General features: G+C 40.6%; 1 protein-coding gene across 7 annotated transcripts in view; it reads left to right on the forward strand.

Moving 5' to 3' along the window:
* FARP2 (FERM, ARH/RhoGEF and pleckstrin domain protein 2) overlaps positions 1 to 26,157 on the forward strand; it is a 122,521-nt gene that overhangs the window by 34,686 nt on the left and 61,678 nt on the right. For all 7 annotated transcript variants that reach the window (XM_063095608.1, XM_063095603.1, XM_063095619.1 and 4 more), the window contains exons 3-8: positions 12,319 to 12,423; positions 13,581 to 13,623; positions 14,882 to 14,960; positions 17,755 to 17,852; positions 19,656 to 19,770; positions 24,007 to 24,154. In XM_063095608.1, the coding sequence (XP_062951678.1) occupies positions 12,319 to 12,423; positions 13,581 to 13,623; positions 14,882 to 14,960; positions 17,755 to 17,852; positions 19,656 to 19,770; positions 24,007 to 24,154 (588 nt within the window). The remainder of the gene's footprint in view (positions 1 to 12,318; positions 12,424 to 13,580; positions 13,624 to 14,881; positions 14,961 to 17,754; positions 17,853 to 19,655; positions 19,771 to 24,006; positions 24,155 to 26,157) is intronic.

Below are 26,157 nucleotides of genomic sequence, written 5' to 3' on the forward strand. Positions count from 1 at the left end.
TACAGTCTATGAGCATTTTCCAAAGTATACCCATTGAATTATTCAGGGTCCAGTCAGGAGACAGAAACTACACCAGTAATTTGAACTGGGAAATTTAATGGATATAATTATTAGCCAGTTAACAGGGTTAACTACTAAGGAGGAGGGGAGACACTAAAGAATACAGAAGCTAGAGATTCAGTGAGTAGCTACCATCCCAGGGCTGAGGGAGAGAGTACCCAAGGAAGCACCAAACTTTGAAGAAGCCTCTTCCCCCAAGGCTGAGACTCAGACCCATTGGACATTGGAGAAATTTATGAAGATGTCACAGGAACAGGCTGGGAGGCAGGAGACTGCCCACTGGTGGGACTGGCGTGTCAGTGAAACGTGTGGATGGTAGGAGCCACTGGTTCTCCTGTAAGAAGGCCAGAAGCCCCAGAAACAGCAGCCCCTTCTTGTCATTTCCACCAGCACCCTCTACTGGTAAGGCCAGCTGGTGAAAGAGGAATGTCCACAGGGTCCTGCTTCAGTATCAGAAAGCAGGAAAGAAGGGTGAATTTGGAACGTAGAGGCAAAAAATAACTAGTTCGCCCATATTAGCAGGTTCAAATTTAGAGATTTTAAGTTGTACTGTTTCCTTAAATAGTTCAAGAGAAACTATTGTAGAAAGAGCTTGTAGAGTATCAGTGGGATACTTTGATACATAAGCTTATTTTTGGCCTACGTGTTATGGTAGAGATGATTTATGCATGGACTGATCTCTTTAGTTCTCTAAGAACACTGAATGCATGGGGACACATTTCTCCTTCTACAGTAGCCCCTAGTCCTTATGGCTGTCAGTGCCCTTTGGAGTAGAAGTTTGATGTACAGTATTTTAGGAATATGTGAGAACCCAAGATGTGAAAGTTTGCCAGAATGAGAATGAAATGCCTATCAGAAATGTTGGTGACCTTTCAGAGAATCTAGAATGAATGTAGCTACAGTTTCTGGTGAGCTCTCAAGATTATTTTCATTGTATAGTATAATGTTATAAAAGGAAATTTGTGGTTGATCCAGTTATTAGAAAAGAGAAATCTTAAGTAATGAAACTAACAGTAATGAAATGAATTCTATAATAGGAGTAGGCATCTAGACAGATGGAGGAGTTATAATTTGGCACATGAACTGTAAATGGGCCCATGAAACAAACAAGTGGAAGGACAAAATCAAGCTGTTTCAAGAAGAATTTTCCCACAGCGCTTAGACAAAGAATAAAGAAGTACTTTGTTAGTCCAGCTTTTGTAGCTCATTTTCATCTAGACAAAATCTTGTAATGGCACTTTTGTAGATGTAAATTTTTAGCAGTATGCTTTAATGTCTACCTGTGAAACGGCCTTCAGCACTGTGACCAACTGGAAAAATGGAAACGTTACACAAAAAGTTTTGTTTTTTAATCTGTGTTTTGTATATTCTATTCTTATACTGTTTCTCTTCCAGCCTCGTATCTGCAATGCAATTCTGATTTGGACAGTTTAGTTCAGTGGGAAACAGGTCGTGATGGCAGGGTTTTTCTTCCATTTTGAGTTATCCGTCAACAATACTAATGCTTTAAGTGGCTATGCGGTCTTTCCATTTTAGTTTGGAGAGAGTCTTATTTCATCTGATCATTTGCTATTTTGGGAACATTCTATGGGTCGTGTAGTCCAACGGATGCTGAATTTCTGCGTTTTTAGGAACAGAAGGTAAATATTAAGTATAGAAGATGTGAGAGGCTAAAACATGGACATGTGACAGATACAAGTGACACTGAGAACAAGCTGATTATGACACTTAATAAGCTGCAGTCCTGGTCATGATGCACCTATAAAAACTAAGGGGAATGAACCTGTGAAAAATTATTTTAGCAAGTAATGTTGGAAAATATTCTGAAAGTTTGGCATCTTTAAATTCACTGTGGAAAAGATAGTGATTTTCATATCTTCTACATACATGCTGGCAGGAGAAAGAAATCGCTGGCTGACATTTTGAGTCATACGCACCCCTCATAGAATCAAAGGCTCTCCATCTCATCTGTTGTCTTATCCTCTTTGTAGACCTTTATTGGAAGGTGCTGTGCACACTTGAGGACCTGTCCTGAATGAACCACACTCAGGAGGGTGTGAGCCCTCTCTGTGCTTGGTTAATAGGTGTGTTTTGTTGAAGCTGGTGCTGTTCTGCTTGTGCAGACAATGAGAGCCAAGGCTTTGGACTTGGAGGCCGTCATGTGCCAGGCATGGTGCAGAGCAGTTTTCTTACATTATTTCATTACTTCCGCATAAAACCCTTTTAGGGTAAGAATTGTACGTATCCTTCAAATGAGGGGAACTGAGGCTCAGCATACCAACCACGTGGAAACCAGGATTCCAGTTCTGAAGCCTGTGCTCTTATACTGTATGATGAATTTTGTTCCTTGTGGTAAACTCAGGAGCTGGAAAGGACCTGGAAAATACCTGCTCCTCTTCCACTTTCAGCAGAGAATGACCGACCCTCAGATCAGATGGTTGTTGGTGCTGTTTTGGAGGTGATTAGAGAACACACCAATAAGGTCAAAGAGCTAAAAACATACCTTATTTTATATTTCATTTTCTTGACCATCTGCACTTCCTTATGTTTAGCTATACAATCTAAACTGTTAAAATTAAAGCTATTTCTTTTAGTTTGTTCTACTATAAGTTTGGAAAGTAATGGGTCAACATCTTCCTAAAATTCTTGACATCCTTCAAAACCACACATTTATGCTGCTTTGGGACAGCCCGAGCACGGCCAGAACCTTTTTTTGTGGCCTCATGATATCTCACACAGCGCCTGCTACTTCCGGTCATGATGAATTGCCATCTTTTCATGGTTGTCAGGAGGGAAGTGCTTCCTCCAGTGAGTAAGTTTATTCTGTGGGTTGAGGAACCTCCTGACCGTGCTGTTTTACGATTTGAGGTGAAGTACCGAGAACTAGCTAGCATTCTGTCCTCGAGGAGAACTCATTCTGTTGAAGGTCTCTACATGTGTGGCGACTTGTTAATTATTGAACAGAGTTCACATATGGTTCCTGCTCCCCTGAAACATATGGTCTAAGGAATTATCTCCCCTTTCTTTTATGTTCAGTAAATTAAAATTTTTTGTTTAAAAACTAAACTATATATATGTTTTGGTGTAGTGCCCTTGTAGAATTTGCTCCCATGGAGTACAGAATTTTGTTCTCTAGATAACTTAATTTGCATACAGTGATCTATTTTAAGTGATTAAACTCCACTGTATAGGTACTATACTGAACTTGTGGTTTTTGGGTGATATTTGCAATGCTGTGTTTTGTTCTGGGTGATCATATTAAAAGGGACTGTGACAAACTGGACCGTGTCTAGAGGAGATTAGTGTAGGTGAGAATTTAGGGAGGGAGAAGTTGGAAAGACATTTGGTCCAAAGGCTAAGAATTCTTTCCAAGCAGAACTGTCCAGCAGTAGAATCAGCTGCCTCGTGACATTGGGAGTTCTGGCCATACCAAGCAGGGGTTAAAGCTGACACCTCAGAGATTTTTTAGAGAGGATTATTTTAACAAGGTGAAAGATCAATTTTCATGAATTCCAAAGGCTTTTTCACCTTTTTTTTTTGTTTTAATTGCATTCTTGTCCCAGTATAACTTACACAGGAAAGTGTGCCCATCTTATGCGTGCAGCTTGATGAATTTTACATGTATGTACACCCATATGCCACCACCCAGATGAAGGTGTAGAACACACTCCCTTGTGTCCTGCCAGTCCATACTGACGCCCTAAAAGTAGCCACTATTTTGATCTTTAGTACCACAAATTAATTTTGCCAAGTCTTGAATTTCATATAAATGTAATCATAAAGTGTGGACTCTGTGAAAGTTACCAAAGTGTTGCATGTAGCAGTGATTTCTTTGTTTTTTTATTGCATGGTAGTATTCCATTGTAAAAACAAACTATAACTTATTTATCCATTCTTCTGTTTAATTGACATTTGGACTGTTTCTAGTTTTTGGCTACTATGCATAAAGCTGCTGTGAACGTTCTTGAACATGTCTGTTAGGGTCTATGATCAGATTCTTCTGTCGGGTATATACCCAGGACTGGAATTGCTGGGTTATAGGATATATTTATGTATAGTGTTAGTAGATACTGTCAATCAGTTTTCCAAAGAGATTATTTACAATGTATGAGATTTCCAGTTGCTTTACATTCTTTTCAACATGAGTATTATCTGTCCTTTTATTTTTAGCCATTCTGGAGGGGGTCTAGTAGTATCACATTGTGGTTTGAATATGCATTCCCCCGATGCCGTATTGTACAACTTTTCTTATTGTTTATTGGCCATTTGAATATCTTCTTTTGTAAAGTGCCTATTCAAGTCTTTTTGCCCATTTGTCTTTAATTGGGTTGTCTGTCTATTCTTTATGATTTGTAGATCTTTATATATATATATATTAGCTCCAAGATCTTTGTTGGATTTTTGTATTGCAAATGTCTCCTAGTTTATGGGTTTTTTCTGTCTTAACAGTGTCTTTTGATATACAGAAGTTTGTAATTTTCAGGTAGTCCAATTTATCAATCTTTCTTTTGTGATTAGTGTTTTTTGTGTCCTTTTCTGAGAAATATTTGCCTACGCCAAGCTTTATTCTTTTCCTTTCCATGATTCATATCGAATTAGTTTTGTGCATGGCGTGCATTAGGGAGTCAATGTTCATTTTCTCACATGTGGATATTCAGTTCCCCTGGCACTATTTGTTGAAAAGACCATCCTTTCAGCACTGAATTATGGTGGCACCTTTGCTGTAAATCAGGTGATTGTGTGGGGGGGGGAATCTGTTTCTGGACTCCCTTCTGTTGCACTGGTCTATTTTCCGATATTTGCATCAGTACCATACTGTCTCAATTACTATAGCTGTAGAATAAGTCTTCATATCTAATAGTGTAAGTCCTCCAAATGTGTTCTTCTTTAATGTTGTCTTTGCTATTTGAGGCCCTTGATACTTATATAATTTTTGAATCTGCTTTCAGTTTCCACAAACACAAATTGCTGAGACTTTAATTGGAACTGCATTGAATCTATAGATCATTTGGGGAGAACTGGTGTCTTATATGGAGGGAGGTACCAGTTTATAGACTGGAGACTTTTCTCAGCAATGTTTTATAATATTTAGTTTGGCAGACTTTCATATCTTAAGGTTTATTCGTAGATATTTGATTTTCTTTGCCAATATAAATAGCATTTTTAGATTTACTTTTAAGTTGTTTAGTATTAGTTTATAGAAATAGAATTGCTTTTTGTGTATTGACTTTGTGTCCTGTGACCTTACTAAAATCACTTAATAGGACTGACCAGGAGAATGTAGTGCCCATAATACCAAGGTCAAAGATTTAGATCCCTGTACTAGCCCGCTGCCAAAATAAGTAAATAAATAAATAAAATAACTTGTTAATTCTAATAGTTTATGTGTAGATTCTTTTGTTTTGAGCTGCTAAGATTCTGTATTTTTAAATTTTTCTAACTTTTTGTTTTGAAGTAATTTTAAATGTACAGAAAAGATGGAAGAATAGTTGAAGAATCTTTGCCTTTTCCTGAACTATTTGAGAGGGAGTTGCCAACACTGTACCCCAACACCCTCATATACTTCAGGTGTATTTCCTACAAACAAGGAGGTTCTTCTATAATTTAGGACATTAACATGGATCCATTTCTACCATCTGGTCCTCTGGCTCTGTCAAGTTCCCCGTTCATCCCAGTACCATTCTTTACAACAGTCAGCAGTCCAATCTTTCTGGTCTCCTTCAGCCTGCGACTTTCACAACCTTGACTCTTTTGAAGACCATGACAGTTATTTTGTTGGATGAGTCTCTGTTGACTTTGCTGTTTTTTCGTGACTGGACTGGGCTGTGCATCTCTGGCAGGCATAGCACAGCAGGGACACTGGGTTCTCACTGTGTCCTACTATATGACGTGGGATTTCAGTTTGTCCCATTTCTGGTGATGATCACTTTGACCACTTGATTAAGGTGGAGTCTCCAAGGCTTCTCCACTGTGAACAGGTTCTTTGAAACCACAAGCATCTCCCCTGCTCACCAGACTTTGAGTTTATCCATTCTTATCAGCATGGGCCTGTGGGTTCTGCTCTGTTCATGTTCTGCTCAGTGGTGTTGCCCATCCTATCCTGGCTTGCTCTGATGCTCAGTCTATGTCAGATGGGCCAGCAGGGACCACTTCTGTGTCCTTGGACACACCTCCATTACTCTGAGTGTTTCTTTGCTTTTTGACACAACATGTTCTGGGTTCATCTTGTTCCCTCCCTGCCCTAGACCTGGCATCAGCCCTTCCTCCAAGGAAGATGGGGTGCGAGGTGTGCTCCCTGCTTCTGAAGTCATGCTGCTCCCAGGCTTCTCAGTGGATGGAGTGAGGGGCTCTGCCCTCTAAGTCCAGACCCTCCCAAGCAGACATCTCCTTGTTTCCACTTGGACATCACACAGCCTCTGCTGACACTCTCTCCACCCCCACCCCCTTCTCAACCTCCTCACCCTGCCTGGTCCTGACATCTTGTGTATGCCCCTTGAATATTCTCAGCCTCTTTTTTCATTTAAAAAAAACTTCATAGACTTTTTAAAAAATACTTTATTACATGTTCATGATACACATTTCCAAAAGTACAGAGGATATGCAGTCACATAGTTCCATTGTCTGCAACCAACCACCATTCCTAGTTTACTGTGACCCTTCCAGAGAGTCTATGCGTTTACCCACACATAACCACCCCACACTCCCCTGCCATACAGATGGTAATATATGTACTGTTCTGTACCTTGCTTTTTACTCTTTAACTATATCCTGGACATCTTTCCATTTTAGTATATAGAGAGCAGCTCTTAGTCTTTAACTCTGCCTAGAATCTCATTGTCTGGATGTGCCATAATTTATTAGGCAGTCCTGTACTGGTAGATGTAGATGTGTTAGAAGCATTATCGTGGCAAATATTCTTTTACACGCATGGTTTTGCACCATTGAAATACTTCTTAGAGGTGGAATTTTTAAGATGATGTGGATGTTTAAATTTCAGTAGGCAGAACCAACCTGGCCTCTGTAGAGGTTGTAGCTGCTGCCACCAGCCCGTGTGAGAATGCCTTTTGTCCCCACTCTCTAACACAGTGTGCTCCCAGACTATCTCTGAGTTTTGCCAATCTGATAGACGAAAAATGGTATCTTGGTGTAATTTGATTTGCATATCTCTAATTATGAGTACAGTGAGCCTCTTTCTATGAGTTTAAGTGTCACTTATGCTTCTGTTTTTGTGAACAGCCTGTCCTTTTGCCTGTTTTTCTTTTTTCTTTTTATTACATGTATCTCTTTATTATAAAAAGTACAGATGGACGGCTGGATGAAGAGAGGCACAGGATGAGGTGTGGGGGAGGCGCTGAGCGTCCACGCTGCCCCTGAGTGTGCCCCTCCTGCACCTCTGGAAGCTCCCTCGTTCTCTACTCAGTTTGTCATCCTTTTATTCACTGGTTTTTGCAGTTGGGTATGTTTTAAAGAAATCAGCCCTTTGTGATGTGAGCTGTAAATGTTTCCCCTGTTTGTCTTTAAAGAAGTCTTTTTACTTTATGTTGTTTCTTTCTGTACAAATTTTTTTTTTTTTTTTGGTAGCTGGCTGGTGCTGGGATCCAAACCTGTGACCTTTGTGTTATAAAACCCAGATTTTTTTTTTATTTCTGTATTATTCAATCTCTCAAGCCTCCTGTTCCGGTTTTTAGCTTCTGGAGTGTACTGAAAATGGCCTTCTCCCCACCTGGAGTATACAGCAAAAACCATCTCAACAGTAATTTGATGAGTAGGTGTCTTTGTATTTAAATTCTTTACTCATCTTGAATTTATTATGCTGTAAAGCATGAAGTAAGGGTACGACCTGATTTTTTTTCTAGGTGGATACCCAATAGTATTTACTGAATAATCTGTTTCCCCCCCACTGATTTGAAACATTACTTTTACTTTCAAACATGCCAATATTTTATATACTTGGGTATATTTCTTCATCTCCTATGCTGTTTTATTCATTTGTCTGTGTAGACATGCACCATTACCAAACTTTTTAATTACTGTGGCTTTTCAATGATTTTAATGCCTGATGAAACTAGTCCTCCCCTAATTTTCTTTCTCAGAATTTTATTGGCTATTCTTACATTTTTAAAAATAACTTTAGAATCAGTCTGTCAAGTTCCTCAAAGAATCCTTTTGATACTTTTGTTAGGAAGGCGTGGAATCCACAGGTGAGGAGGACTAAAGGAGGACTGACGTCCCTGTGGGGATGCTTCTGTCCAAGAGCACGGCCTGCTGTCCACCCTCACACCTCTTCTCTGATGCTGTTTTCTCTCAATAGTATTTAAAAAGTTTTCTCCATAAGCTTTCTCTTATTGTTAAGTTTATTCCAATATTTCCTTTCTTATTGTATATATTTAAGGTGTACAACATGCTGTTTTAATATACATATAGTGAAATGATTACTGCAGTCAAGCTCATTAATATACCAAGCACCTTCCGTAATTGCCTTTTTTAAAATTTCCTGGTAAGAGCTCCTAAAGTTTACTCTCAGCAGATTTTTAGTATATTATGCAATATTATTAACTATATATAGTCTTCATGCCAGACACTACTACATCTCTAGACATTGATTCTACATATTTATTACTTCGTACCCTTTGACCTACATCTCCCCATTTCCTCCCCTTCCCCACCCCTGGTAACCAGTGTTCTGTTCTCTTTTTCTGTATATTTGACTTTTTTTTTTTTCAGATTGCATATATAAGTAAGATCATGTAGTATTTTTCTTTCTGTATCTAGCTTATTTCATTTAGCATAATATCCTCCAGGTTCATCCATGTTGCCACAAATGGCAGGATATCTTTTTTTAAGGCCAAATGATATTCCATTATGTATGTATTACCACAGTTTCATTGTCCCCTCTCCCATCAGTGCACACTCAGGTTGTTTCCATATCTTTGCTATTGTGAGTAATACTGTAGTGAACATTTGAGTGCAGACATCTCCATGAGGTGCTGACTCACCTCCTTTAGATACACACCTGGAAGTGGGATTGCTGCATCATATGGTAGCTCTGTGTTTGGGGGTTATCTTCCATAAAACAGATTAAGAAGTGTCCCTCCTACACCCCACTACCATCCCCATCCCCCATGCTATGGAGAAATTTAAATAACTTTGGAAAATGTGTGTTCCTTCATGGCTTGTGAAAACACCTGATTCTGATGGTTCTTGTAGGAGTTGAGTCTGTATTTCAGGTGGCTCAGAGAATATGAAATCCCATTTGTTACTCAGGCATAGGATAATTGACTTGGGAAATCTTTTTTAGTTTAGTAAGATTTTACTCCAATATGGGAGGCTAAACATACACACGTGTATATGTGTTTTAGAATGCAAATACACATGTAACTAAATGTATTTTTGTATCCAGATTTACAAACCCTGTTTGAGGAGTTGGACATTGCGGGATACCGTGTGTGTCTGTAGCTGGCGCACGCTAGGCTCCTTAGTCTAGTCGGGCAGGCCTCCTGGAGCATACTCAGGCTGCACTACCCTTGGGAGTGGCTGAGCTCAGGTAGGGCTGTGAACCCTACCATCCAACAGGCACACAGGAATTGAAGAAGAGGGGAGGCTAAGGGAATTTCATATTCTCTGTGCCACCTGAAATACAGACTCAACTCCCTCAGAAGCCACCAGAATCAGGAGCAGTGGTGGACGATTTGGGAGTTAGACTGTTGTGGTGTACCCTTCTTGTGCTAGGCCTGGAGATGCAAGGAGGGACAAGACATGGTCCCTGCCCTTCACATTCACCATCTAGTAGGAGAAACACACCCAAACAAATAAGCAGATAAACAGCAACATGAGAGGACGGTAATAGAGACAAGTACCACGAAGTGTGGTAATGAGGTAGAATTGACTGAAATTAAGGGGACCTCACAGATGAGCTGACTTTTTATCAGATTCTAAAAGGATGCACTGGAGGCTGACAGAAAGGGAAGTGAGAGGGAATTTTCCTCTAAGGAAATAGCCTGGGCGTTCAAGTTACCCCTGGATGGGTGACAGCCAGGTAGTATGGAGCTGTATCAGGGTGAGGGACCTGGCCTGTTCCATCAGCCTCCCCAACCCCTGTCCCACTCTCAATCTCATGTGAGCAGCTCTGTAAGCAGGAAGAAACCATGAAGAGGGAATGCCACAGCTATCCTGGTGAGAGAGGTGCAGGTGTGGACAGAGAAGATGGCTTTGAGAGAGCTTCTAAGGGGTCATATAACCCAGTGGTTGTTGGGGCCCACAAGGGGTTGGTTGCACAGATGCCATGGTTTCCATGGTTTCTGACTGGTCATCCCTGGTGTGGGTGCACCGCAGACCGCTGTGGAGCCCTAGCACTAGCACGCCTCCTCCACAATTCTTGCCGCATCAAAGTGACCTCTTACTGTGAGGCCACTGCGAGGCCACAAGAGATGATGTCAGATGATGGCAATGCAGAAGACTTGCTCCTTTGTTATTTATAAATTGCATTTACAGTGTAAGGTCACTTGGTAGCTCACCTTTCCATTTTAAGGAGGTGTTCATTGTACTTTTATTTTCTTTTTTTTTTTTTTTTTTTTTTTTTTTTTTTTTTTTGTGACCGGCACTCAGCCAGTGAGTGCACCAGTCATTCTTATATAGGATCCGAACCCGCGGCGGGAGCGTTGCCACGCTCCCAGCGCAGCACTCTACCAAGTGCGCCATGGGATCGGCCCTTGTACTTTTATTTTCTGTGTGCTTCTTTGTTACAGTGGATTGCAGGTTTTTATGCCTTCAACTCAGACTTCTCATGTTAGGTTCATAAACACTTTGTGGCTACACGGTGAGAAAATCTGCTGGTTAAACTTCAAGGAGCATAGAGATTTGCCTCTCCCCACATTTGCATATGTTAGTTTTTAATTGCAAAAATGTTATATTCCTATTGATGAAAAATTCCGACATTACAGAAGTGAAGAAACAGGAGAGCCCTTGCCCCACCCCCACCTCTGCTCAGTCTTTTAATGGTGGCTGCCTTTAAAGGTTTGGTATACAGCCTTCCAAACTTATCTTAATTATATACAAATATATAAATGCAGTATGTGTGTGTGTGTTTTCTGAAGTGGAATCATATATACTATAGAAGTGGAGACTTTTTTTTTTTCTTAATGAAACTGTATGCTGTGGACTTTATTCCATGATAATACATAGAGAATTCTGAGTTTTAAGGGCTACATAATTTTCAATTACAGATGTACCGTTATTTATTTTACCAATTCTTTATTGAGTTTGTCCTTGTGTATTTAGCTGAGTTGTATGAGAATATCTGTAGGAAAAAGTTCTAGAAGTGGAATTCCTGGGACAAAGGTAAATGCACACTTTAAATTGTAACAGGTATTTTCAAATTATCCCCCAGAGGTCATGTTGACTGACACTCCCCCAGCACCGTGTGGAAGTGGCTGCTCTCTCACAGACACACTAACACAGGCATCATCATTCTCCTACTCCTCTTTAGTGGGTGAAAAACAATATCTGACTTTTAATTTATCTTATTAGAGGAATTTGTTGCGTTTTGTAGTGCCTAATAGGCATTTGCATTTCTTCACTTAATAAGAGAAAAATAAAAGATAAATTGGTTTTTTTTTTTCAGTGTGAGTCGACATTTAACTTTGTGAAATGTCTTTGTACTCACAGTTTTTCCATTTTTGTGTAGTCAAGTCTGTCTTTCCTTTGTGCTGTACTTGGGAGCACTTTAGAGTGTGGAGATGTTCTGCTCTGTTTTATTCTGATCTTCAGTCTACTGGAACATGTTTCTGTGAATAGTGTGAAATAGGACTCTGACTTCCTTTTCTTCTAAGTGGAGAGCTGATTGCCCCACCTCATTTCTTAACACTCCATGCTCTTCCACTAATGCGAATCCTATTAAATAATAAGTGATTCACTGGGATCTTAGTAAATATCAAAATGACTTGATAAAATGTTTACCGAAAATAAAGATGGTTTCCGTAGCCTAATATTACAAAGAAATATGACTAAAAACATGCTAAGAATGTAAAATTGAGGGGATTTTTAAGCTTTATTCATGGTATCAGTGTCTGAGCACCAGTGCCTCAGACTCACTTATTTGGTTTGTGGTCGTTTGTAAATCCTACTTGTACACTGGAAAGCAAAGTGAAACAAGAGACTAAATGAAATCGTATGTGTGGGAAGGGGTTTTATACAGTTCTCATAAATCCTCGTGGTTTAGTTATTCAGTCCTTGTGCTTTTTCTCACCTATCTCCTCACAGCCTAAAAGTGATGCCCAGGTGTTATTGACACAAGTGTGGAAGCGTTTGAATCTGATAGAATGTGACTACTTTGGCCTGGAATTTCAAAGCATCCACTCCTACTGGGTATGTGCTTTTGATTTGTGTTTGGAAACAGGCTCTAGGTGTGTTGTGGAATGTGTGTGATATGCACAGAGAGCCTTTCAGGACCCCCTGTGATGTTAAAACATCTTATTTTCTGCATCCTCCCTAAATTTGTTCTGTCAGTCAGACACGTGCTAAGGAAACCCTTTCTTCATAAGTTATGAGAGCAACCTCTGCACGATAATCATTTTAAAAGTGGACTTTTAGCAAGTTGAACTGGTTATGCCTCATTTTACTTAATAGATGTAACCTCAAAAGGGCGGAGCTTTAATACTTAACAGGTGCAGCTGTTTTAAGGAAACCTACGTCAACCCATTAGCTCAAAAAGCATGTCAGCGTTCTCGAGCTGTGTGTCCTTTTCAGTGCCCTTAGCAGTACTGCCGTATTCACCTGAGCTGCTCTGCTCAATGACACAACCTCCTCTTTTATGCAGCAGCCCTCCCATCAATTTTAAGCTCTCATGTATGTAATATAAATATTACATGCATTGCATTATATAAATTATTGATATAATTATATGTATTCATACATAGGAATATTTTTGCTCTCTAGTTTTGAAGTCTAGCTGTGTTTAAACTTTATCTACTTTACTAGTTATCTAGTTTTCCATTTCTTTGTTCAGTTTCTGGGATGTTAAAGAGAACTTTATATCAATTATATTGGATGATTTTTGCTATTTGGTTATAGTCATACATTCTTCCAAAGAGTAATAAAATAACCACATTCATTGTTAAAGCTTGAGCTTAAAGATTAGTTGAAATCAAAATTGAAAAAGAAAAAAAAAGTGTTTTTAAGGTTAATTGCGATATACATCAAAGATTTGCTTGGTGTTACCAGATCCCCCAGAATAATTATTGGCACCGTTCTATGCATAGCAGTAACTATTCCACTTGATTTAATGGAAGTATCCGGGATAACAGCAATTTTAATGTCTTCCCACACTTCTTGAAGTAAGCATTGCTGTATTTCTCTTATAGTTTGTTTTATTAGGATTCAACTTGTGTGTAAGAGGAGGGTAGAGTCAAAATATTTCTGTCGTAAATATTTCTCTTAATTATAAATATTTTTGTATTTAATAGCATACTTATTAAATAGAGAAAATATTTAATAGATTTGGTCTCTTCTTTAAATCCCTTTAGGTTTGGCTTGAGCCTATGAAGCCCATCATTAGGCAAGTACGAAGTAAGTCCTTTAACTCTTCAAAATTCTGTTCATTTAAGATGCTTTGTTCTGTAATATTTAAATTCAGGGCAGGTTAGGGTTAGGGTGTGGATAGCAGTGACGTAATCACTGACAGCACATAAACTTGCAAGTCATTTTGCTGTTTAATTTTAAACTACAATAGACAGGTGGGGGCGGGCAGTAAATTTAACTCGTGGTTCTAGGTGACTTGCTTCATATTTGGAAATAACAGGATATGCTGTTTGATAACATCTTAATTTTTGTATTATGTACAAAAATAAGTATGCAGTTTCTCTCTAGGTTATGAAAAGACATGGAGATTCTTCCTTTCAAGTAGCATTTTAGGGGCTGGCCAGTTAGTCCTGTTGCTTAGAGTGCAGCCTTATAAGCCCAAGGTCACAGGTTTGGAACCCTGTACCGACCAGCCACAAAAAAAGAAGTAGTTCAATAAAATAGTTAATACTGTTCTGTAATTATAAGGCTAATTGTAATTGTGAGCATAAATTATTTTTGTTACTCTCTTTATTAAATTAAAAAATTAGGGCATATAGTAATCTTTTTAATGATTACATGATGGAATAGGATGAAGTTTCTAGTTGTCTGAATCTCTCGTAACTTTTTTTAGTACAGAATTGAGGAGAAAAGGATATATACAAGTAGCTGTGTTATGCACTGATAAGCTAAGGCCATTTAGGTTGCCATAGCACTCTAGGAAAACAGCTCATCTTTTCTTTTTGGTGAAAATTATAAGGCTGTTATTAAATTTCAATGATGCCAAGATATTCAGAGCAGCTAGTATCTTGTTCCTTTCTGTTATAGTAATCAGATTTTTCTAGTTCAACATAGTAAGTGGTGATAACATTCTTTCACTAAACTATATAAGGATTTCAAAACGTGGTTTTTTAAAATTACTATTAGTGTAAACATCTTAACTTTTTTTTTTTTTATCATTTTTATCCTAAAATATAAACAGGAATATATTTAAAATTTTTAATGTGCAATTTTCTACTTGGTTTTAAGATTTCCTTTAGTAATCGCTGCTTAATGCAAAATATTTTACATTTCTCTTTGATATATGTGATTGGTACTTAGGACTCATGAGTTTCTGTGTAGGAAATTTCTTATTATCATCTTATTTGAAAAGATTTGTTTTAACTACCCACTTGAAAGCATTAGCTTAGCCACACAGTAATGTATGGAAAGAGTAAATACAGGGATTAGAATTTATTTGTGAAGTTTAATATGTTTCTTTTCATAGGGCCAAAGAATGCAATGCTTCGCCTAGCTGTAAAATTTTTCCCACCTGATCCTGGTCAGTTGCAAGAAGAATATACAAGGTAAAAAGCTCACACTGAACAAGAGCTATTGTCAGCAGGAATCTCATATTCACCTGTAATTTCCCACAGCACATGGCTCATTAAAGAATGAATAAGCCTAGTGTACACATAAAAAGTATAACAAGTGTAGAGCAGTTAAAAGAAGCATTTTGGCACTTGTCTCTTGCACAAACACAAATGTGAATAGGACTCAGAAGAAAGATATATACAAATTTGAGAATAAAAAATGGAATGGGATATTAGGCTAATGTCTGACTTTTATATTCTCCAAGTGAGCACAGATTTATGCATGTGCATAAAAGCTCTTAGAAATTTTCCCCACGTGTATGTATGTACTTATCAACAAAATACACTTAATTGGGAGAAGTACTCAGTGTTACAATCCTTATGAATATATGGAGCAGAAATATTTTAGGTGTTTTCTTTTGTGCTACTCTTTTGAATTCAAGATTGGTTCTTTACAGAAATGATTGAAAGAAAATGTTAACAGTTGTTTTGATCTGGGCAGTAGGATTATGGAAATTTGGAAGTTTTTCCCTTGTATATTTTCTACTTAGACATATATCTATCGGTTTTATGATGAAGAATAAAGCAGTAACCTAAAAACCAACTCAAAACCCAGGGTCAGATACAAGGTAAAAGACAACGTTATATTGTTATGGTAACAGAATAGCTTTTTAGCCTTCCTGACTAAAAATGTACTCAGAAATGATTCATAGATGTATTATGAACCTCTTTTTTAAAGGTTTTTGCAGATCATTTTAACATCACAGTATCATAGAATGTCAGCTGCAAGGAAATGAAGAGATCACATTAGTTCAGCCTCTGATTTTTATAGGTTGAGAAAACTAAACTCCAGAGATGGCAAAAAGTGCTTTTATAAGTGAATACATAACTTATCTTAATAGTGTATTAAATGCCTGTCACTTACCAAAAAAGTCCCTTTTGAGGGAATCAGTTTTAAATATATACACCTGAAAATGATGGGTAACAGAAAGTGTCTCCTATTTCAGGATCACGGTTCTAAGTATTAGGGCTCATACTAGGAAGTCACTTTTACATTTACTCCCCTTACCCATTTTTCTGCAGAAGTTCCTTCTTTTATTTATTAAAAAAATACATGTTTGTGGTAAAAGAAATAAATTTTTAAAATGAAACTGTGTAGAGTAAAAAGTAAAAGTTCTTCATCACTACCTGACCACCCCACTCTACACGTTGGTATTAACACTTTAGCATATCTTCCAAATCAATGCACAGATAAACAATAAACACATAGACACAGGACTTTAAAGACCTGACTGTATTGCAAAGCAGCATCAAATGATACGTATTAAACAGTAGATTGATTTTTTTCCTCCCGTTCAATAACCTGCCCTGGACATCTTTTTATGTTAGTATATATGGCTCTAAATTGGTTTATTTAGCCATTCTCATATTGATGCATATTTAGATTAGTTCCAATTTTTTTCTGTTATAATGCTCCCAAGAAACATCATTGTTTGTTCATCTTTATGAACTCATGGAATATTACTGTAGGAAGTATTCGTAGAAATGGAATTGCTGAGTTAGATGGTATGCACATCTTAAATTTTAAGAGAATGTAGTAAATTTTAATAACTTGCTCCATAGTGTAAGTTCCAAATGGTCTTGTTCCCCGTTATATTTCCATCTCCAAGAGCAGTACCTAGAACACAGTACATGCTCAATAATTACTTGTTGATGGAATAAATGAATATGTAAATATTCTCAGATTGCCATCTCTAGTTACATTCTCACCAGTGGTATGCTAGAGTACCCGTTTCTCAGATCCTAGCCAAGACCAAGTATTATCAAGCCATTAAAAAAATTTTACAGACAATGATGAGTTCAGGACATTGTGCATGTGGTAAAACCCATGGAACTGTGCAGTACAAAGAGGAGATGCTAATGTAGAATTAATATGTCAATATTGATTCATAATTTTAACAAATTTCCACACTAATGTAACATGTCGATAATAGGAGAGACTGTGCAGGGGCAGGGGTGGGAATGGGAGCTATCTGTACTTTCCACTCAATTTATTTGTAAACCTAAAACTGCAGTAAAAATAAAGTCTATTACTGGGCCGGCCCAGTGGCTCACTTGGGAGAGGGCGGCGCTGGGAGCGCAGCGACGCTCCCCCCGTGGGTTCGGCTCCTATATAGGGATGGCGGGTGCACTCACTGGCTGAGCGTGGTGCGGATGACATGAAGCCAAGGGTTGCGATCCCCTTACTGGTCACAAAAAATAAAAATAAATTAAAAAAAAAATAAAGTCTATTACTTAGAAAAAAATGTTTTTCACAGCCATTTTAAGCTGTGTCTTAATTGGATACTTCTGCTACTTCATGCAAAATTGTAAACATAGTTTTGTATGTATAACAAAAGTAATACAGATTTGTGAACTTCCTCCTTGAAGATATTGCTACAGATAGTGTAATCATGTAGGTATATGGCATGCCTAAAAAAGCTCATTTCTTTTTTTTTATTGTTCGCATCGGAGTGCCTCTGCGTGCTCAGCACTTTCTGTGTACTGTCTAATGTGTGTGACTCAGTCTGCTGAATTGGTTTGTCGTCTGACCTTTGCTTGGTGGCAACTTGTTGGGTGAATGGCCTTTTGTGACTTTGCCTATTTCGTGAGGGACCTGCATTTTTCTCACTGTTGGGTTGCTGCTGCTTCCTGCTGCTTGTTTGCTGTCTTGCTGCAGAGACAAGTCTGCATTACGTTCAGAGGACATTTGAAGTTGATCTCTGTCTTCTTTTGAACTCCCTTCTAGATATTTGTTTGCCTTGCAACTTAAGAGAGACCTGCTGGAAGAGCGTTTGACCTGCGCCGACACCACAGCAGCCCTCCTCATGTCCCATCTTCTGCAGTGTTAGTATCTCCCCTGCAAGGGGAGCACATTGGGACAGTGTCACAGGGCACCAGCACCCACAGAAGAATCACACTTAGTTGCTGCACATGCAAAGTTCATGAGACTGATCAAAGGCTGAGGCGTTCCAGTTAGAACTTCTTTGTTAGGCTGAAGATTAATAACTTCTATAAAGTGGAGGTCCTTGAGGCACATAGTCTCCACCTAGGAAACAGCGGCTTGAGGCCAAAATCTGTAGCCACGTTCATTCTTTTGGATTGTCTCATTTTTGCCTTTATGTGTTTTGCCAGCAATGACGTTTTCAGTGTAGAAGACAGTCTATACGCCACCCGCTCAGCACACCCTGAAATGGGCATCCCTAGGGCAAATGTCATAGTCCTCTCTAGTTAGTTAAGCATTAACCATGAAAGAAGAAGAAAACATTTCTTTAGTATCTCACATGGATCAAGAGATAGTTCAGAAATATGTGAAAAATTATAGTTCAACAATTAACCATGAGAGGTGTACACAGAGGTTCTGAGAAATGGGTGCGTGCTTTGCCAGGGCCTCACGGACCCACCAGCTGCTGGAAGAGAAAGTAGGAAGTACCACATTGTGTTTGGACTGGAGGCTTGACCACGCCTTCCGACACAGAAGTTTGAACGCAGGAGATATGTAGGAAGTTTCAGAAACTTCAGGAATTAATAATTACACAGTTATTTGTACTTCCTTGGTCCTTCCCCAGACAACTCCTTCAAATAGCAAATTTTATTATGGGTTTGCTGTCCTGCACTGTGGGACTTTGATGACTATCATTAATAAGAGTTTTCAAGGTGATTTTTTTTTCCATTTGGCCTGAAGCCTTTTCAGGTGGATAGACGGCTTTTCAGTGCATTCTTTGTAACTACTGTTTGGTAGCGCCACTTGTTTACGGGCTCTGTGTGGTTTACTTGGACTGCTGTAATATAACAACTTGTCCAGTGCTAATTTCACCTTAGAAGGATGCTACTTAGATTGAAGGAAAAGAGACAGGGCAATTAAATGTAATGTATAATTCTGAACTGGTCTTTTTGCCAAAAAAAAGACACAAGTTGGTAAAATGTGAATCGGGTCTGAGTCCGGGGTGCAGCAATAGACCATGGCCCCATTCCTGATCTGGGCGCTTACTCTGTGTGGGTGAGAGTCCCTGGTGTGTAGGAAGATACACAGTGAGCTGTGGCAGACACCAGGTTGGCAGCTTATTCTCAGATGATTGGAGCGGGGAAGCTGTTGCACTGTGCTTGCAACTTTTCTGGGAATTTGAGATTGTTTCGAAACAAAAAAAGAGTATATTGCTTAAAATTATTGGGCTTTCCCACTGCTTTTAAAATATTTATAACCTTAAAATACTTGAAATCAGAAAGAGACATTATTCCTCAAGAAATTTAAGAAGCCCTGAAAGGAAAAAATGATTTAAAAATAGAGTGTCCTGAAACAGATAAAACTCATTTTCCTGGTTGTGATAGTCTTGAGACACCTTATGTATAAAGTGTGACTTAAAAAACAGCATACTCACGGGGGCTCACTCAAGTGTTTGTGTGATCACTCATCACAGGCTTTGTTCTCCACAAGTCAGAAAAAAATCCTCTTCGCCTGCCTTTATGTTTGCCTTTTAACAGCATAAAATATTTGGAAATAAAATGCAAAATCTTGGGGTTTTTAAGAATATATTATTTTACTACAGATTTAGGATAATTATTTTTACTTTTAATTTATGTATTTGCATGTACAAATGCTTGTAGTTTATTTAAAAATTAGAATTACTGACTTTTATTATTTCATATCAGCGGAAATAGGAGATTATGATGAAACCCTGGATCGAGAGCACCTCAAAGCCAACGAGTACTTGCCCAGCCAGGCGCGCTCTGTTGAGAAAGTACTAGAATTCCATCGGAAGCACACGTAAGTCATTCGGCATTGGCTGTTGGCACACTATTTCTGCAGTGATGACTGAATAGTGTATAATAGAAAGGGAACTATTGTGAAGGCTTCTGCAAGATTCTGGCTGAAGTGGCAACTATTACTCCCTGGCCTCAGGCAGTGGCTTGGCTGACAGAGAGGTTGCAGCCCTGATTTAACGTGCAGTCCTGCCTGCAAGATGTTCTGCTTTGGGAAAGGCTGGAAAGGACGTCAGGGCCTGGGAAGGAAGGTGCTAGTGAGCAGGACATGTGGTGCTCCCAGCCAGGACATGGGCTGCTACTTGGTCCCTGCGGTGTGGCAGGAGTCATCCTCTCTTGTGAGCAGCCCATGCTGTGGTGAGGAGGTTGGCATTGTATGTGTGCCTGTGTCAGATGTTGGGAAGCATGCTGGCAGCTGTGTTCTTTGGCTATGTTTTGATCACAGGTGCTTTTTTCTGGGTTGACCTTCAGGAAGAGTGCTAGGGGAGGAGGGATTGAAGAGTCAAGTGGGAAAGAAAGGGCCATGGGTTCTGGCAGAGGTGGCTGGGGCTTTTATTCACCAGAGAGAGAGTTTGACTGGTGAGAGTTACTCTGGAAGACTCAGCCCTGTCTTGTGAAGGAGCCTGTTGAGAAACAAGTTTATTTTGTCCAATAATGTCATGTAGGGAAGGCTATACTGGAACCCACTCGTGCCTCCCCTTTCACACCTTCAACAAAGTGTGAGTGCCACCTACATATCACCCACTGCTGTCAGCACTAGGGGTCGATTTGAATGGCACAGACCAAGATTTCTACCCTGCCGGGTCTTACCTCCCCTGTCAGACTGTGTGTGGGTTTTGTGCATTTTACCACTCACAGTACTGGGGGGTGCTTTTTAGCAAGAGGATGCATGGGGAGGCTCTTTGAAGAATGAAGCAGTCGGGTAGGGGAGGAGGCATTTCAGGCAAAGCACCAGCCTGGAAAGAGAGGGAGGGGAGGAGGTTCCAACATGACATGGTTCTGGTTCAAGCACTGGAGCAAGTAGACTTACCAGCTGATACAGGTGGCACTGTGTTGGCGATTGCAGACAGTGCTTATAGTGAGCTAGATGCTGTGCCAAGCATTCGCGTGTGATCTGTAAGTATCCCTGTGGGGCATGTGCTGTTATTACCCATTTTGTGCGTGATGAGACTGAGCGTGCAGGGCTCCATCTAGGATGCAATGGTGAGGGCGGCTCTTGTGTGTCAGGCGGTGCTTTTTTTGCAAGAGTCCACATGCCTGGTCTGATCTTGAGGAAGCCACTGTCTCAGTGGGGTCTCAGAGCTCTGGCTCTGTTTTCCCAGATGCCCTGTGCTTTGTCTCTTTCAGGCGTTGCCTTTATTCTGTCTGGTAGCAAGCAAGGTGCAGCTGTTCTGAGTGTCACCTCCACACCCTGATGACCCACAGAGCAAAAGACCCTCTCCCAGTGTCAGACTGAGTCACTTCCATCCCAGAAGGAGACGGTCACTGGTTCAGGATTTGTTTCTAGGGTTGGGGACAGGTCCCTCCCTGCTGAGATGCACAGAGCAGGCGCTGGACGCCTTGAGGAGGGGTGGGTTGGGCTCACTGCTGTGAAGCATCAACTTAGGTGACAGCCCGCAATGGACAGGTGGATTTGGGGTGTGGGGAGTTGTTGGTGTGTAGGCTGCGTGAACCTGTGCAGTGGGTGAGATCAACTAGGAAGAAGGTAGATGGAGATCAGGAGAGAGAAGAGCCCAGGGTGAGCCCCTGAAAAGCTAGCCTTGAGCAGCTGAGCAAAGGAGGAGGCACCCATGGGCCTGGCAGCCAGGAGCGCAGAGGGCACAGGCGCCAAGAGACCACTTCAGGAAAGCAGCTGTAGCCCCTCGGATCAAGGTGCACCCCCAGGCCCAGGGAGGAAAGGACAGAAGTGTGTGTGCAGGCCAGGCAGTGCAGTGGTGCCTGTGGCCTTCAGCAGCTTCTGTAAGTGCTCGGGGTGGACTCCAGGTCCACGTACGCGGAAAGTGAGGTGAGGAAATGGTGACAGCATGTGTGAGCAGTTGCGCTGGAAAGCCGCCTGTGGGAGGGAGCAAACGCTAGACCTCAGGGGCGGCTGTGTGTGCACCTGTGTATGTTCACGTGTGTGTGGGTGTGTTCCTGTGTGTGCTGTGATTGCCTTATGTGTGCACACGTGTGTTCATTTGCATGTGTGTCTGTAACATGTCTGTGCTTTCTGTGTGTTCATGTGTGCACCTTTGTGTGCTTGCGTGTATGCTTCTGTGTGTTCCTGTGCATGCGTTCTGCCTGTGTGTGTGTGCGTGTGTGTTCCTGTGTGCATGGCTTGTGTTTTTATGTACCTGCACATGTGTGTTCATGTGTGCATTGTGTACTGCAAGTGCATGCACATTCACATGCTTGTGCCTTTTCCTGTGTGAGCCTCTGTACCTGTGTCTGTCTGTCTATCTTGAGAGGTGTATGATTTAGAGACTAGAAAGCCAGTGAGAGACAGGTGAGTTGGGTGGTCTGCTATACATAGGAATAGAATTGGACTCCTCCCAAGTAAGCCGAGAAGCAGTAAGCTCAGCGCAGTTCCTGGGCACTCACTGTGCGGCACGCCGACTTGGTCACCACAATCATCAGAAATTCATGGCATATACCTTATTTCTTTTAGTCATTCTTTGTGTACGTTTTTTAAAGACAATATTGCAGGGCCAACCCTGTGGCTCACTCGGGAGAGTGCGGTGCTGGGAGTGCAGCGGAACTCCCGCCGCGGGTTCGGCTCACTGGCTGAGCCTGGTGTGAGCGACACCAAGCCAAGGGTTACGATCCCCTTACCGATCACAAAAAAAAAAACAAAAAACAAATAAAGGCAATATTGCACTTCCATTTTAATCTGTGTAAATGTCTTACATTGTTTTATGATTCTTCATGACCCACTGGAAACACCTCTGTAATCACTAAGCAAGTTGTTTTTCTCGACTTTACCACATTTCTTTTGGATCTTTGAGACTGCAGAAAAATATTTGAATGTTGACTATTCAAAGTTGGAGGTGCGTAGTGGTCACTGGTGTTTCTGTAGATGTACAAAGTTAAGATGGAAAAAAAAATTAAATGTTGTCTAGCTCTTCTTTCGAATGGGACTTTCTAACTTCTGAATATTTCCAAAGTATGTCCTAGTTTTCTTAAGGCACATGTTTTCTTCAGACACCAAATTCATGATATCTCTCTATAAGTCGTACTGCCTATATATGTTCAAAAGGAGAAATTTGTGTTTAGAAAATGTTCACTGGTGGCTTTACAAATAAGTGAAACTCCCAGAATTAGGACTTCTTGTAAAGCAGTTGTGACACCCACTATGTGTTACTTCTTGTTGATGATGATGATTTATTAAAATTTAAGTTTGTAATTGGGTGCCTACAGAGCATTCAAAGAATGGAAATTTTAGTCAAAGTGGACATCATGGGAGCAGCATCACCCAGACAGTTGCATTATTCCTTAAGTATTCTAAAGTTCCTGCATTTGGAAGTATGAAGGAAGAGAGTTCTTAATGGGAGATCCCATGTATAGAGTTCAGGCATGGAACATGGGGCCCTACAGAGGCATCTCCCTTTGCACCAGCTGCGACTGCAAATGAGCGTCACTCCTGGAGGCTGTTCAGTGTGTGCGGATCGTGCTCACTTTCCGCTTCCTGGTAGCATGACCATGGACTTGATAAACATGTTACATGCTGGGAGTAGACCTTTCTGTGGATAAAACCAATTGTTTTGGCAATGATATTTTTATTTGATGTTGCAATTTCATTCTTATAAAAGTATATTCTAGTGGCTAAAATTGTCCATTATGAAAATACTTTTTATAGCATTAAAATGGGCTTAATAAGATAGTAGTGTTATCGGTGGTATTGCCTCTGATTTAATGTTTACTTCCGCATATAATGCTTGCATATAACCTTGTCAGTATCAAGAGAAAATTGTAAGGCTGAGTATCCAGTGAATCCAAAGGAAATATTCTACCCTTTAGGAACTGGGTAACAGAAAAGAAGGACAGTTTCTCTGGGCTGCACGCATAGCATGTTGTCTTTGTAGTAGATAAATATACAGACAGTAAATGATCTCTGAAAACACTTAAATACTCTCTAAAAACACAAAGCCTTCATTGTGGGTTTATTGTATTTTGTCTTGTTTACCAGATTACTTATGTAATGCATTTTGGCTCTTTCAGAAAGAATATTTTTAGTGATGTGATCATATATCCTTCGTTATAGAGGCCAGACGCCCGCTGAGTCTGATTTCCAGGTGCTTGAAATTGCTCGCAAGTTGGAAATGTACGGCATCAGATTTCACACAGCTTCTGACAGGGAGGGAACCAAGATTAACCTGTCAGTTTCCCACATGGGTGTCCTTGTGTTCCAGGTAGGCCAGAGGGGGCAGGGAGGGGCAGGGTGGTGGTGTACTGTGACTTGGTGGGATTTGTCTTTACATATGTTGGTAAATGTTTGTTCTGATGAATAAGGGCTTGGATTCGGAAGAGGAACTCTGCATGTCATCTGATTTGGCCTCTTACCCAGTAGAGAGATTGTTTTCTTGTCCTTCCCTAGCACAAATGTGATTATCCTTGCTGACATGGAGCCCACTGCTTCTTGGGACTGACCCTGGTCCCTCCTACACCACCCACTGTCCCCTAGGGTACCCATTCACTCTCATTCTTCCTTCTAATTTTGAACTGAAGGTCATCCTCTTAGAATCTCAAACTCCAGCTCTGGCTCTTCCCCGTGAAGCAGTCTCCATGCTGTGGGGTGTGAGAGCTGTGTAATGGGGCCCAGTCATCATTTAAATAAATGAAGGAGAATATACTAGAAAGTATCAGAGAGCACTGCATATGATAGACTCAGTGTCATCTTATGGGAGGCCCTCCATGTCTTAGCCCCTCTGGAATGCTGGCCAAGCGGATGCCTGGAGACAGGAGACTGCTCTCTGCAGAGTCCAGCCAGCCTGACAGGGAGCTCTGCTGGTGTTCCCACCAGCTGACGACAAGCCCTACACACAGAGAAGCCCACCAGCACTTTAAAGCCTCCCCTGTTAAAGGCTTTCATTTGGAAATACTTTCAAACATAGAGAAAAGCTGTTAGAATTAGACTAGCAGAGAGCCCTCTGCCTGCTCTCTCCCCCTGCCTCTCACATACACACACACACGTTTTCTGAAGCATTTGAGGGCAAGTACAAACATCACGGCCTTTCACCCCAGGTATTTATAGTGTGTTTTCCTGGGAGTGGGATATTCCCTTACGCAGTCCCAGTACACTTATCGCTGATACCGTTGGGACCATCCTTTTATCTAGTATATCGTTTACTTTCTAATTTTGTCCTCAGGCCCAGTGATGTTCTTCATAGCTTTTGTTCTCCCCCAGGACAGGATCCAATCTAGGACCAGATGTAGCATTTAGCTGTCTCATCTCTACTTGCCTCGAATCTGGAACGTTTCCACAGCCTGCCTTTCTTCTTTACCTTTTATGATATTGACGGTGTTAAAGAATAGTTCCTTTTTATTTTTAATAGAATGCTCCTCATTTGTGGCTTGTGGGATATTTCCCTGGGATTAGACTCAGGTCATGTATTCCCAGCTGGACCCTACCAGTTAACACCATGTCCTTCAGGGCGTCACACCCGGAAGCTCCCTGTAGTAGTCCATTTCTGTTGCTTATAACAAAATACCTAGAACTGGATAATTTATTAAAAAACAAAATGTATTGCTTACAGTTTTGGAGGCTGGGAAGTCCAAAGTCCAGGGAACACATCTGGTGAGGGCCTTGTTGATGGTGATAGTGACCCAGGTGTCTCCCATGGCAGAGCAGAGAGAGAGAGAGACAGAAGGACTCTCATGTGTTCTCCTTTTAAAGCCCTCAGAACCACACCCCTGACCACCGTTATTAATCCATTCAGAATCTAGTCACCTCTTCAAGGCCCCACTTTTCAATTGCCATAGTAGGATTTCCCACCCTCCACAGTTACAGTGGGGATTAATCTTCAGTTACTTAAAACTTGGGGGACACAGTTCAATCCATGTCACCCCTGATGGCTGTCTGTCCTCACTGGTGATGTAATCTTGATCCCTGTGTTTTCTAGTTCTTCCACAACATAGTTACTAATTTTTCTCTTGCAGCCAATAATTAATATGTGGAAAGACACTTTAAGGCCATACAGACATCCTGTCCCTTGTCACACTTCCCCTAGATTTAGCATCCACTACCAGTCTTTGCCATGATGGTTATAAATGTTAGCACTCCTAGAGCCTCCCTTTAATACACACCAATAACCAAGGAGCACCAGATGTCTGAGGAAGTCTCTATCATAAGAGACAGGTACCAAATTAATGGAGAAAAAGGACTCAGAAGAAACTGAACCAGTGCCAGAGATAG

This window comes from Cynocephalus volans, chromosome 1 (genome assembly GCF_027409185.1).
Source record: "Cynocephalus volans isolate mCynVol1 chromosome 1, mCynVol1.pri, whole genome shotgun sequence".
NCBI classification, from domain to species: Eukaryota; Metazoa; Chordata; class Mammalia; order Dermoptera; family Cynocephalidae; genus Cynocephalus; species Cynocephalus volans.